At 19.1% G+C, this 14,996-nt stretch overlaps 5 protein-coding genes across 5 annotated transcripts; 4 read left to right on the plus strand and 1 right to left on the minus strand.

Moving 5' to 3' along the window:
- Nucleotides 1-949: 949 nt before the first annotated feature.
- On the plus strand, nt 950-1,870 carry PRSY57_0814100 (hypothetical protein; the record flags this gene model as incomplete). Its single annotated transcript, XM_012907080.2, has 1 exon — nt 950-1,870. The coding sequence occupies one exon, from the start codon at nt 950-952 to the stop codon at nt 1,868-1,870; it is 921 nt and encodes a 306-aa protein (XP_012762534.2).
- Nucleotides 1,871-3,058: 1,188 nt separating this feature from the next.
- PRSY57_0814200 (superoxide dismutase [Fe], putative) lies at nt 3,059-3,655 on the plus strand (the record flags this gene model as incomplete). Its single annotated transcript, XM_012907081.2, has 1 exon — nt 3,059-3,655. The coding sequence occupies one exon, from the start codon at nt 3,059-3,061 to the stop codon at nt 3,653-3,655; it is 597 nt and encodes a 198-aa protein (XP_012762535.2).
- Nucleotides 3,656-4,394: 739 nt separating this feature from the next.
- Nucleotides 4,395-5,450, minus strand: PRSY57_0814300 (selenoprotein, putative; the record flags this gene model as incomplete). Its single annotated transcript, XM_012907082.1, has 1 exon — nt 4,395-5,450. The coding sequence occupies one exon, from the start codon at nt 5,448-5,450 to the stop codon at nt 4,395-4,397; it is 1,056 nt and encodes a 351-aa protein (XP_012762536.1).
- A 503-nt stretch (nt 5,451-5,953) lies between these two features.
- Nucleotides 5,954-8,824, plus strand: PRSY57_0814400 (RAP protein, putative; the record flags this gene model as incomplete). The annotated part of the gene is made up of 1 exon (XM_012907083.2): nt 5,954-8,824. The coding sequence occupies one exon, from the start codon at nt 5,954-5,956 to the stop codon at nt 8,822-8,824; it is 2,871 nt and encodes a 956-aa protein (XP_012762537.2).
- Nucleotides 8,825-11,668: 2,844 nt separating this feature from the next.
- On the plus strand, nt 11,669-14,302 carry PRSY57_0814500 (importin beta, putative; the record flags this gene model as incomplete). The annotated part of the gene is made up of 1 exon (XM_012907084.2): nt 11,669-14,302. One exon carries the CDS (start codon nt 11,669-11,671, stop codon nt 14,300-14,302), a length of 2,634 nt encoding a protein of 877 aa, XP_012762538.1.
- Between the last annotated feature and the right edge of the window lie 694 nt (nt 14,303-14,996).

Here is a 14,996-nt window from a genome sequence, read left to right on the forward strand (position 1 = left end):
AAAAAAAAAAAAAAAAAAAATAAAAAAAAAAAATTTTTTTTTTTTTTTTTATTAAAAAAAATGATTTGAAAATAAATATTTAAAAAAACATTTTTTTTTTTTTTTTTTTTTTTTTTTTTTTTTAAATTTTGTGTGCAACTTTTTCAAAATATAGACAGAAATAAATTTAAAATATCTTTTTATATTTATTATATATTCATGTAATATCTATCACGTTTAGCATATATAATTATTTTACAATATTTTCGAATATATAATAAGAATATATACAAATATAATTTTTATATTATACTTCATATTATGCCTTATGCTGAACATATAAAAATGTAGGAGTCTTATAAAATATATAAATATTTATATGTAGATCCTAAAAAGTTATATAATATATGTATATCCACATATATATATGTTACACAAAAAATAAGTCAGAATTAATCTGACGTAGAAAGGCATTTTTTTTTTTTTTTTTATTATGTTATAGAATTAAGTTATTGCACACAGGAAAAGTTTCATAAAAAAAAAAATAAAAATATTATGATTAAAATAATAAAACAATATATATATATATATATATATTATTTTTTCATATATGTTTTAGTATATATAAACAAAAATTATATATATTTTTTTCAAATGATATTTCACATATCTTCATAGTTATATAATATAATGAATGTTGAATATTCTATAAAATAGTTATTTTATAATTCTAATATAAAATCGTAAGATTAAAATAAGAATATACTTACAAGTTATGTAATTTTTTATTTTATTATTATTTTTTTTTATTATTTGTGTCATTGATATAGACATATTATATATAGATATGTATGTATGTATGTATGCATCCCATATTTTAATTTTTAATTTTCTTTTGTCAATTTTTTTTTTTTTTATTTAAAATCAATAAGTCCTATTGAACCGATTTGTTAAATAAAAAATATGCAAAATGTCAAAAATAAGTAAAAGAGGGGAAATATACTTTAATGGCTTTTTAAAATATTCCAAAAAGAAACAGAAAAAAAAACCTCTAGGGAATGAGGATGTTGGAAAAATAGAAGATATAGGGAAAAAAAAAATAACAGATAACCTGAAGGATATAAATTCTTCATATAGCTTAGCTCAGAAAAGAAAAGAAAGTATAAATATGGTATCAAAAAAAAAAAAATCTAAAAATAATGATATAATAATTAATGATTCGAAAAAAAATACGAATGTAAAATCAAATAAAAACGTTTTAAAAACAAAATTGTTGAAAAAAAGTTTTACACCAAATTTCGAAAAAAAAACAGGTTCGATTGTTAATAATATTATTTGTGATGAAGTTCCTTCAATTCACGATAAAAGTAATAATACCTTAAAAAAGGAAATAAGGCGAAAAACACCAAACATGAAAAAAAAGAAGACAAATAATACATTAAAGTTATCCAATTCATCAAGGAAAAGGAGTAATGGTTTAAAAAAAAGAAATTTAAATAGTAATAAAAGTTCATCGTATCTTAATAACAGTTATGGTAATTTATCCTACTTTACAGACTATAGTAATTATAGTATTCGTAATTCATCTTATGATATACCTACTTCTCATGGTAAAAACAAAAATAATACAAAAAGATTATATGTAAAATATAAATATGAATTACCAACTATAGCTTCCTTAGGAAAAGTAAAGAAATTAGATTACTTGGGATTAACCATTGATGATGTGGAATTAAATAAAAAATCCAAAAAACTTTTATATAATTTATCTAATTTATACTTTGGAAATAGTAAACTTCAAAATAGTCTATATTATCATAAAAAATCTAGTCAAGGGGGAAAGAAAAAAAAGGAAAAAAAAAAAAAAAAACACTATTATACATATGACTAAAATGACCACGAAAGGAAAAAAAAAAAAAAATATATTATATATATATAATTTAAGGATTAAATAAGCTATGGAAATGCATTTATGAGTACTATTTTTCTTTTTCTTTTTCTTTTTATATTTCTTTTTATTTATTTTTTTTTTATATGTAACCAAATTCTGAAGCAATCTTTTAAAAAAACATGTTTTTTTGGTTATCATATTTTTTTTATTCATATATTTCGTGTAATTAATTCCCTTTTGTTTATACATACATTTATATTTCATATGTAAAAACGTAAGACGGGTAAAAAACTTTTTTAAAAAACACTTTATAAAAAAAAATACCTTAAATTTTTAAAATAAAAAAATAAAAAGAATATTTTTATATGTATCATATATATTATAATAATTTAAAATATTCGCACAATTTATATGTTATAAATATAATAATATTTCGAAATTTGGAAGGAATTGAATGTATTGGCTAATAAATCTTTTTGTTGTAATAAAAATATTATTAGCATGTGAAGTTACATATGAATAATATGCTAATTATATATATATATATATATATATATACATATAGATATATTTTGTATGCAATTATAATATAAATTAAGTTCTTTCATTATAATACATATATATATATATATATATATATATATTATATAAATGTTTATTCATTTATTGTTTTCATTTTGCACATGCATATATTTACAATAATAAAATAAATAAATATATACGTATATATTTAATATAATAATATATATATAACATATATAATATATATTTTTCCTTTTTTTTTTTTTTTTTAATTCATTTATTATTTTCATTTTATTTTATTTTTTCTGCTTCATAATTAAATAATCTTATTTGCGTTTATATAAAATTGTTTATTATTTATAATAATATATTTTAAAGTACTGAAATATCCTTTTTAAAGGCAAAAAAGAAAAATGAAATATATTAAAAATTATATATAATGAAATATATACATACATACATATATATATAAAATATAATATACATATTAAAAAGAACAAAAGCACATAACGACATAAAATATTTTTTTCTTTAAAATTTAAAATATTTTAACCCGTAAACAAAACAAAAATATATATATATATATATTTTTTATTTTTGGAATACGTAAAATTATTCTTATAAATCATAATTTATAATTGAAGAATTTATATTAAATTTAACAAAATGGTTATTACATTGCCCAAATTAAAGTACGCATTAAATGCATTATCACCCCATATAAGTGAAGAGACCTTAAATTTCCATTATAATAAACATCATGCAGGATACGTAAATAAATTAAATACCTTAATTAAGGACACACCATTTGCTGAAAAATCTTTATTAGATATAGTAAAAGAATCATCAGGAGCTATTTTTAACAACGCTGCTCAAATATGGAACCATACTTTTTACTGGGATTCTATGGGACCTGATTGTGGTGGTGAACCTCATGGAGAAATTAAGGAAAAAATTCAAGAAGATTTTGGATCTTTCAACAATTTCAAAGAACAATTTTCCAATATATTATGTGGTCATTTTGGTTCCGGTTGGGGATGGTTAGCTTTAAATAATAATAACAAATTAGTTATATTACAAACACATGATGCTGGTAATCCAATTAAGGATAATACAGGTATTCCAATATTAACATGTGATATATGGGAACATGCTTATTATATTGATTACAGAAATGACAGAGCATCATATGTTAAGGCTTGGTGGAACCTAGTAAATTGGAACTTTGCAAATGAAAACTTAAAAAAAGCTATGCAAAAGTAATATGTGAATACTAATATAAATTCGAGAGGGAAAAGAAAAGAAAGGAAACATAAACTTGAATTAATAAGTTATACATATGTATATATATATATATATATTTATATTTATTTATTTAGCTGTACATTTATACAGAACGATATATTTTAATTTTAATTTTTCTTTTTTTTTTTTTTTTATCCTTCTTACATAACATATGATTTATTTGTGCACATTATAGAAATATAGTGTGTTATACTATATTTTATCATATTATTTATTTATTTATTTATTTATATTTATATTCTTTGAGAAAATATTTTATACAAGAATTAAAAACGAGAAGAATTTTTTAAAAATGCTTTAAAAAGTTAATATTTTTAAAAATAAGGAAAACACAAAACAAAAAGGTGCTGTATAAATGGGTGTATTAGTGGGTATATAAGCGTGTGTAAAATGCAATGTATATAGGTATAAAATATTACACATAATGTAATAATATACTTATGTTTTTTGTTCGAGAAATGAACATGTCCGATTTGTTCCTTCCTATATTTATTCAGGATTTAGGAACAATTCTTCATTCGTTCACTTTATTATTAATCAGATTTACAGAAGATGATGATATTATGTATACGTGTTATTAAGTGATGTAAATATTTAAATATCATATGTAATTATATGTATGTAAAAATATATATATATATATATATATATATATATATATATATGTATAACATTTCCTTTATTAATTTTATTTTTTTTATGTCCTTTTAATTTTAAAAGGTAACGATTTAAAAGAAGGAAGAGTAAATTTTTTTTTTTTATAATTCTTGGTTTTTCTTTGTATAGTATTTGTTGTGTTAATAAAATTATACTTTCCTGGTTTCATATTTCTCATATAAAGAATATTAATATTATGATCGATTCCATTAATAATATCATACGTTATATGTTTTGAAATATTTTTTATTATATCATAGTGAAAGGAGTTATATTGTATATGTTCCGTTTTTTCTTGTTTAATACATGAACTAAATGTAACATTTTGATTGTTATTATGACTTGTTATTTTCATTTGGATAATATAGTTAGAATAATATTTATATAATGGTATAAACATTAATATGTAGGAGGTTGTGTTATCATCACTTATTTTTATTATATTATATTTAAAAGGTAAATGTATCCAATAATGTTTTTTCGTTTTTGCTTGATATACAATTATATTATCTTCATGATTTAATACTTGCACTTGAGTAAATGGATTTTGTACATATATTAAACCATCGAATTCTTTATATTTTGAAAAGTTATATAGTGATTCTTTTTTTAATTTGTATGGTAAGAAATTAATAAAGTTGATAAAATTGTTTAATATGTATGTTTTACTCATTTGAATATTATGTTTATTAGTAAAGGTTCGTTCAAATATTGGTATATCTTTAAGGTTATCTATTTTTTTGATGTCATTATTTTGAATGTTAACATTATTATTAATTAGTTTTAGAATATATTTTTGTGATGGTAAAAAGAAAGAATAGTGTGGGTTTTTTTTAAATGTAATACCTGAATTGTATAGAGAATTAATAGTATACAAAGACACTGCTGATGTGCTTAATATCTTGGCGATCTTTTCCTTATTATTTATGGAATATGTACATATATCATTAAAAACTCCTATTAATTTAGCTAGATAATCATCATCTTCATCTGGTAATTTTATATGTAATTGTTTGGATCACCCTGAATCTACAGTTCTGGATAATATACTGAATAATATTAAAATGATTAGTATATACACTTTTTTTAAAATCATTTTTAAAAAAATAAAAAATAAACAATAAATAATAAATAATAAACAATCAACAATGAAAAAACATTTATTTTGACATATATATATATATATATATAATATATATTTATTTATTTAATATTTATAACAATAACATTTATTTTTATTTTTTTTTTTTTTTATTTTTTTTTTTTTTTTTAATAAAATGGAATGAATTTATTAAAGCAATATTAGATATATTCATATTTTTTCCTTTTTAAAATATTACGTTGAGAAAAAGGGCTTAATAAATAATATTTTTTAGTATATATATATATATTATTTAATTTTTATGTGAACATTTATATAAATATAATATAAAAATATTTATAATATGTGTAATGAGAAAAAATAAAAACTTAAACAACCAAGTTGAATAGTAAATAAATAAATATATATAATACATACATATTCCATTATTTTATTTATTTTATTATATTTAATTTTTTTTTTTTTTTTTGTNAGGAAAAAAAAAAAAAAAAAAAAAAATGTTTCATTTTAACAATAACTGCATTATTTTAAATTCATTTAAGAAGTTTATTAGAACAGGTAAATATAAAGACCGCGTATTTAATTATAAAGAGATATTTTTTGAAAAGAAAAAAAAACTTGAAGAAAAGAAAGAAGAAAAAAATGAAGAGGATATAAATATTTTAAAATTAATACATATTGAGGATTTTAAAATTTGTAAACCGAAAAAGAAAAGTTTTAATAAAAAGAAAATTATTGATAAAGAGGAAGAAAAAAAGGATTGGACGCCTCGCATTATTGGTAGAAAGGACGATATAAAAAATGAAGAAAGGAACAAACATTTAAAGTTAAATGAATCAAATATAAATAACGAAAAAGAGAATTATATAAATGTGGGTACAAGTCATTCTTATAATTTTAATAAAATGAATTCACGTAGTACTAATAAATGTGATAATTATATAAATAATAATTATAAGAATTCAAAAAAGAATATTATTTATTTAACTAATTTTACTGTTACTAATAGTTTTATTAATAAAAAGTATTATATAATTAAAAAACAAAAAAAAAATTCTGATGTAGAGGAAGATAAATTCATGTTATATGAGAAAAGATCCCTTGAGCTTTTGAATAAAATAAAATTGAGGAATGAACAGAATGAGGATGGAAATAGAATTGTAAGTAATATAGAAAAGAATGAATTATATGAAAATATGAATGGATCGTTTAATTATATAGATAATGATAATCATAGTGATAAGAAAGTTCATTTATTAAATTCATTGACTTTTGAAAATAAGGATAAAATTATTAAAAAGATATACAAATCATCAATTAATCATGTAAGGGATGAAAATTTGTGGAAAAAATATGTACAGAATGTTTTTATTATATCTTCATATTTGGATTGTCCTGATATTGTAATATTATTTTGGTGTTTTAGTAAAATAGGATATAGAGATAATAGATTAGTAAATTTATTATGTTCGATCGTTTTAAAAAAGATAAATGAATTAAGTCCATGTGCAATTGCTTTATTATTAAATAGTTTTAAAAAATTAGAAATTAAAAAATATGATACCATAGAATTATTAACAAATCAATTTTGTTTTCACCTATCAAATTGTACATATCAAGATATAGCTCTAGTTTCGAATTCTTTATCTTTTTTTTATATTTATCATAAAAATTATTGGAAAAAGTGTATATTAAAATTACAAAATAATTCCTATATTACATGTTCATTACATTTATGTCTAATTTTATCAGCATTCGCTAGACTTGATATAAGAGAAGGAAATATTTTATTATCTTTTAGTAAAGTTGCTAAACGTCTAGTTCCTGATATGTCGCCTAATAATTTAGCTTTAGTTATTCATTCATTTGCAAAGTTAAAATTTGTTCATCCTAAATTTTTTAATTATCTTTTTCAACATGTTCATAAGTATTTGGATAAGCAACTTCAAATAATATACAAGGTTGAAGAAAAAATAACTGAAGGAAGTAATAATAATAATAATAATAATATCAATAATAATAATATCAATAATAATTATGATGAGGATGCATTATATAGTAAAAAGAACAAAATAGTTATTAAACATTGCGATAATAATAGAAGCAATGTAATTATTAATGATAATGTTCAAGACAAGAAAGAACTTAATAAGTTGCATGAATCCTTGTCCGGAATTGAAAATGTGGAAGAAGATGAATATTTAAAAAATATTATGATAAATAATAATTATAATGCAGAAGAAAATTTTAAAATAATAGAAAATAAAAAAAAAAGTAATTTTAATAAAGAAGAAACAGCAAAACATACACCTGTTGTTGAACATGATAATAAGAATGAAATTTCCGAGAGTAATAATGTGAATCATAATATAAAGACAAATAATAGTTATATTAATAAATGCTCAAAACTTAATGATAATAAAAAAAAGATGTTTGATTTACAATCACTTGTTTTATTATTATATTCTAGTACCTGTTTAATTACTTGCACAGAACAAATGACATTAAAATTAATTTATTTGATAATGCCACATAAAGATCATTTAGGAGATCATAAAATAGATAAGCTCAAATATGTAAGCGATTATATACAAAACCTTTTCCCATCCACTTTTGAAACATTTCCAAAAGATGTAAAAGATTTTTTTTGTTATATAGATACATATGAAATAAAAAAAAAGAAATTAAAATATAGTGCACGATGGATTAACGAATTATCACGTATTCTAACTAAAATGAATGTGGATCATATAAGAAATGTATACATAAATAATATATGTACAGATATTATGTTAACTTCAACAAATGTTATTATAAAATGTCTAGGTCCATACAGTTATTATATCAACTCCTTAGTAACTACATCGATATCTGATTTAAAGTTGAAAATATTAGAAAGCAAAAAATATAAAGTAATAAATTTAAGTTATCATGATTGGAATAAATTAAATGACTATGAAGAAAAAATTAAATTCTTATACTCTTTTGGACGACATGCAGCCAACATTTTTTTCATAAATAATAAACAACAATCTATAAACGAACAAAGAAATAACCAATCTATATCCAAATCACATGTAAACAAGAATGAAAAGGGTGTAGAACATATTGATATAAAACTAAAAATGGATTATCCTCACAACATGAAAAATCAAAATATAAAATCTCATTCACAATCTTCCATTGAGTTTGACGAAAAAATACAAATGGATGAAAATTTTTCATCTGATGATGAAGATGAAATATTGAACTTTTTAGAAAAGCAAAAAGGTACAATGGATATAAATCGAAATGATTATAATGATGATATAGAAAAAATAAAAAATTATTTGTCTTTCCCAGGTGCCTCAAATGGACATAATGCCTGACAAATTATATATATATATAGATATATGTATATAGATATATTTATTTATTTATATTTATAATAATCCATATAAACATAATTGTATTCTTTTCATATTTAAATTTTTTTTTTTTTTGTGTATTTGTTCCTAATATTATAAAATATATACATATATATATATATATATATACCCTTTTTTTTAAGTAGAAATATTATTAAACTATTTTAAATAATATCCTATGAACACCTTTCTATTTTAACAATCATATTGCGATTTCAGTTATTTTATACTTGAAAAAAATAAATAATAATATAGAAAATTTTAATATATATATATGTATATATTATTTTAAAATAAAAAAAATTCTTTTATATTACACATATATCTTTTCTATATTTTAATTTTATGCCTTAATATTTGAATGGAAGTTATGAAATAAATAAAAATTTTGTGCAAGAAAATTTCGGTCAAAAATATTTTACATTCAATGTAACTATATAAATAATGTTTATTTAATAGGTAGAATCGAAAAAAAAAAAAAAAAATTAATATTAAAATTAAAATATATTAAAAATCAAGAATCACTTTATTTTTATTTTTTTTTTTTAAATAATCGTCATAGGAAATATTTATCAAAGTATTTTATATGAGAAAATACGGTTTATATATATATATATATATATATAATAATATAATGTAACATTTTAGAAATAATATTATATATCATAAATATATTACAGATTTATATCTATGTATTTTTTTTTTAACACATTAATATATAATGAATCATAAATATTTATTTTATATTTATATGGTATTATAAAAATATGTTCTTATATATATTATATTATACTATACAAATATAAATAAAAAATATATTTATATATATATATATATATATTATACATATTTATATAATATTATATATTTAAGAATAAACATAAGAATATAAATGCACATTATTAAAAAAAAAAAAAAAAATCTTATATATAAGAAATACTAAAATAAATAAATATATATATATATATATTGATATTATAATTATATACATTTATATAAAAATAATTTAAACCCAAAAGGGTAAAAAAAATAAAATAAAATAAAGGTTTTTAAGTCATATATATATTATATATATGAATATAATAATTAATACATATAAAAATATACATATATAATATTGTATATATATAATAATAATATATTTTTATTATGTTAATAGGTTTATTTTATTACCTTGTATTTATTTATATATATATAAATGAACATATATATATAAATATATTAATTGTTATATATATTATATTATATAGTAAAAAAAAATATATATATTTATATATATATATATATATAATATATTATAATATATATATATATCTTTTTTTTTTTTTTTTTTTTTTTTGTTTATATTATATGAAATATAAGAAGTAAAACCTTGAAATGGATATTAAATTAAAATTTTTTTTAAATTATAAGAAAAAAAAAAAAAAATTATAATTTATATATTTACATTATATTTATATATATATATATAATAGTTTAAATTTTCTTGTCGATTTTTGAAGAAATAACTTTTATAAGAAACTATTAATATTTATTTTTATATTATATATACTTATATTATATAATATTTAATCTTTTTTTTTTTTCATTTTTTTATGTAATTTTACGAGTTATATATATATATATACATTATTATATAAAGAAATATATATATATATAATATATATATATAATACTTTTTAATGTTATATACATTTAATAATAATACTATATTATGAAATGTATTATATTGTTCTTAATAAAATGTAGAGATTTTTAAGAAGTGTTTCCTAAAAATGCATATTTATTTTATGATAATTACATATATTATATATATATAATATGAAAAAGAAAATAAAAAAAATAAATAGAATTAATAAATTACAGAGATATAAAATAAAAAGATTCGTGGGGAAATAACACAAAAAAAAAAAAAAAAAAAAAAAAAAAAAAAAAAAAAAAAAAAAAGGAAAGAAAGAAAAAAAGAAAAGAAAAGAAAAGAAAAGAAAAGAAAAAAAAAGAAAAAAGAAAAAAAAAGGAATATATTATATTATATATATATTACACATATGTTATATATTTATTTTAAATATATGTAATATCTTATACTTAAGTATTATAATAATTACATATTATTTATGAGTATATAAATTATATATATTATATATATATATATATATATATATTTATATTTGAATATATAGATTTATGTATACCCTTATTTATTTTTACATATAATAAAGATAACAATGCATAGTGTTAAGAGCATCATATCATTACAATTAAAAAAAATATATATATAGATATTTATATATTTATATAATTTATTTTTGAAAAAAATAAATTTACATGGCTTTTAAAAAGTTACTATATTGACAGTATACAATATTAAGATAGATAAAAAAAATACACAAATAAAGGAATACACATAAATATGTATATGTTAATATTCATATTTATAGTATGTTCCTTTTACATAATTATTTCTTTTGATAATAATATGATATTATGAAAAAAGAAAAAGAAGAAACTATAAGGAAAATATATAATGCATGTATTATATATATATATATATATATATATATATGTATATAATTTTTTTTTTTTTTTTTTTGAATTATTCTGTGTACAATTTTTTGTTAGACGTATAAATATATTATAACTTTATGCTATTCTATTTATTATAATTTTTTTTTTTATATTTTTTTCTTTGCGGTTGTATAATAATATTATAATATATATTTCTATATATAAATTATATTTTGTATATATATATATATATTTATTTTTTTTATTTTTTATTTTGTATATTTATGTTAAAAAAAAATGGAATCAAGCAACATTGGTCAGATTTTATACGCTACTGTAGATCCCAATATAAATATTCGTTCAGAAGCAGAAAATAAATTAAAATTAGCTAAGGAAAGTAATTTTGTACAATATATAAATCAATTATCGAATGAATTTTGTAAAAGTGAGAATGATCCTTATTTAAGACAAATAGCCGGTTTATTAATAAAGAATGCTTTTACTTCCAAAGATAATTATGAAAGTGAAGAAAAAGCTAGGACATGGCTAAATTTTCCAGAAGATATAAAGATGGAATTAAAAAATAATTTATTAGTTTTGTTAAGTCAACAAAGTGATAAGATAGTTATAGGTACTGCTTGTCAAATAATATCTATAATAGCTAAGATTGAATTATCACATAATAAATCATCTGAATTATTACATAAATTAGTAAATAATATAATTGAGAAAAATGCATATACAAAAAAATCATCAACAGTATGTTTAGCTTATTTAACAGAAGATATTGCTGATGTATGTAATGAAAGTAAATCAAAATATGCATTTACTCAACCAGATTTGGATTTAATATTAACAGCAATAATAAATTCTTTATGTGAACCTGCAGAAGAATCAACCCATTGCGCAAATATGAAAGTATTATATAATTTAATGTCATTTATTGAGCACAATTTTAAAACACAAGTTGAAAGAGATATAATAATGAAAACAGTTATTGATGGATGTAAGGATACTGAACGTCAAAGTGTACAAATAGCAGCATATGAATGTTTAATAAATATTGTTAGCTATTTTTACTCCTATTTAGATGCATATATGTATGCTATAGGTCCATTAACATGGGTAGCTATCGAATCAGAAAATGAAAGAATAGCAATAAGTGCAATTGAATTTTGGAATACTGTTTGTGAGGAAGAAACGTTTATAGATCAATATGAATTACAAGAAGGAAAAAAAAATCATAATATAGTAAAACAGGCAATGGTATTTTTATTACCTAAAATATTTAATGCAATGATAACACAAGAAAGTGAAGATATAGATATAGATGCATGGACCTTATCTATGGCATCAGCTACTTTTTTAGCTCTAAGTGCACAATTATTAAAAAATGATATAGTAGAACCTGTTATATCATTCGTAGAAGAAAACTTTATACATGAAGATTGGAGAAGAAGAGATGCTGCTGTGTTAGCTTATGGTTCTATTATGGAGGGACCAGATACCGAAAAATTAAAACCTTTAGTTGAAGAATCAGTTGGACAATTATCTGAAGTTTTAAGAGATCCATCTGTTGCTGTTCGTGATACAGCTGCCTGGACTATAGGTAAAATAACAACATATCATTCTGAGATTATTTATAATGTATTAGGAAGTTATAATGATAGTAATTCTTTATATGGTATATTATTAGAAAGATTAAATGATTATCCAAGAGTAGCTGCTAATGTATGTTGGGTGTTTAATCAATTAGCTGTAAATAAAAGAACATCATATAATAAAATGACAAATAGTTATGTAACAGATTTAGATGATTCCTTTTGTGTATTATGTAAAAAATTAATTGATGTAAGTTCAAGAGAAGATTCTGATATTCGCAATTTAAGAGAAGCAGCATTTAATGCTTTAAATGTAGTTATATTAAGTGTATCTGATAATTGTTTAAAATATATGATTGAATTATTATCACATATGATGTATTTATTAACGAATACATATTTAAATCCATTAACTGAAGAAGTAAAATCATTACAAGGATATTATTGTGGAACTATGCAATTTATAATTAACAGATTAGGTAATCAATGTAAACCATTTTTGAAACCAATTTATTTAAGTATCTTTAGATTATTTGAAATAAGGACAGATTTATGTGAAGATGCTTTATTAGCATGTAGTGCTATTATTAATGTTATGGCTGAAGATTTTAGAGAGCATTTAAAAACATTTTTAAATGTTATATTTAAAGGATTAAAAAATGTTTCTGAAACATCAACATGTAAAATATGTATAGAAATGATATCAGATATATGTATCCCATGGACATCTGAATATGAAAAAGAAATGGAAGCTATACTTGAATGTTTATGGGAAGCTCTAAAAACTTTTGGTGTACATGATTCTATAAAAATTAGTATTCTAACAGTATTAGGTGATATAGCTACAGCATTAAATAGAAGCTTCTCAAAATATCTTAATTTCTTTGCAAATATTTTATCAGAAACATCCAAAATTACTATTACATCAGGATCACCTGATAGTGATGATTGGGTAAATTATGTTTTTGAATTAAGAGATGCTATTTTATTAACATATAGTAATATTATTTATGCACTTATTGATGGAAATGAAATAAATAAACTTAAACCTTATATACCAAATATTTTAGATTTTATTGAATTAATATTAATTAAAGAAATTAATCATTTTAATGCTCAAAATTTTCAGAACTCTGTATCCTTATTAGGAGATCTTGTGCATGCATATGGATATGAACTAATAGAAAATTCCAAACTAACCGATCTAATTATATCTGTATATGGAAAAATCGACATCTTATCTAGTCAAGGTGATGAAAAATGTGAAACCTGTGTTTCCAAAATCAAATGGTTGAAAAGAATTTGTAACGCCAGATTATCACAAAAATGAGCAAAACTTTTATGTTTCAAGTAATAAAAATGGGTAATCAAAAGAAGAAAAAATATATATATATTTAATTAAAAGTCGAAAAGGAAAGATATTCATATATATTTATAAAGTTATGGAATATATATATATATATATATATATTATAAGTATGTGTATATATGTATTTATCTTTTCTTATAAATCTGTCCCATTTATTTGATATGCATATATATATATATATATATATATGCATATATATGTGTGTGCATATAATTTTAGCACGTAGTTTGCTATTATTATATAAAAATATATATTATTTTGTTTTTTTTTTCTTTTTTTCACATAATATTTTCTAATTTATTCTGTAACTACATTTTTCTTTTATTTATTTGCATAATAATTTTATATTCATTTCATCTTCTTTTAACTCTACTACATCTATATTTTTACTACCTCTATATTTTTACTACATCTATATTTTTACTACATCTATATTCTTACTACATCTTTATTTTATCTTCACTACGCCCTTATTTTATCTTCACTACGTCTTTATTTTGTCTTCTCTAAATCTTTATATCATCTTTACTATATCTCATACTTTATAATGTTTTATAGTTCTTATTATAAACTTATTATTTATACTATTAATTTTTATGATTCTTTATACTTCCCCTCATTTTACTCTCTCTTTTTTGTTCTAAACTTTTTTTTT

The sequence above is a fragment of the Plasmodium reichenowi genome, chromosome 8, assembly GCF_001601855.1.
Source record: "Plasmodium reichenowi strain SY57 chromosome 8, whole genome shotgun sequence".
Lineage (NCBI taxonomy): Eukaryota > Apicomplexa > Aconoidasida > Haemosporida > Plasmodiidae > Plasmodium > Plasmodium reichenowi.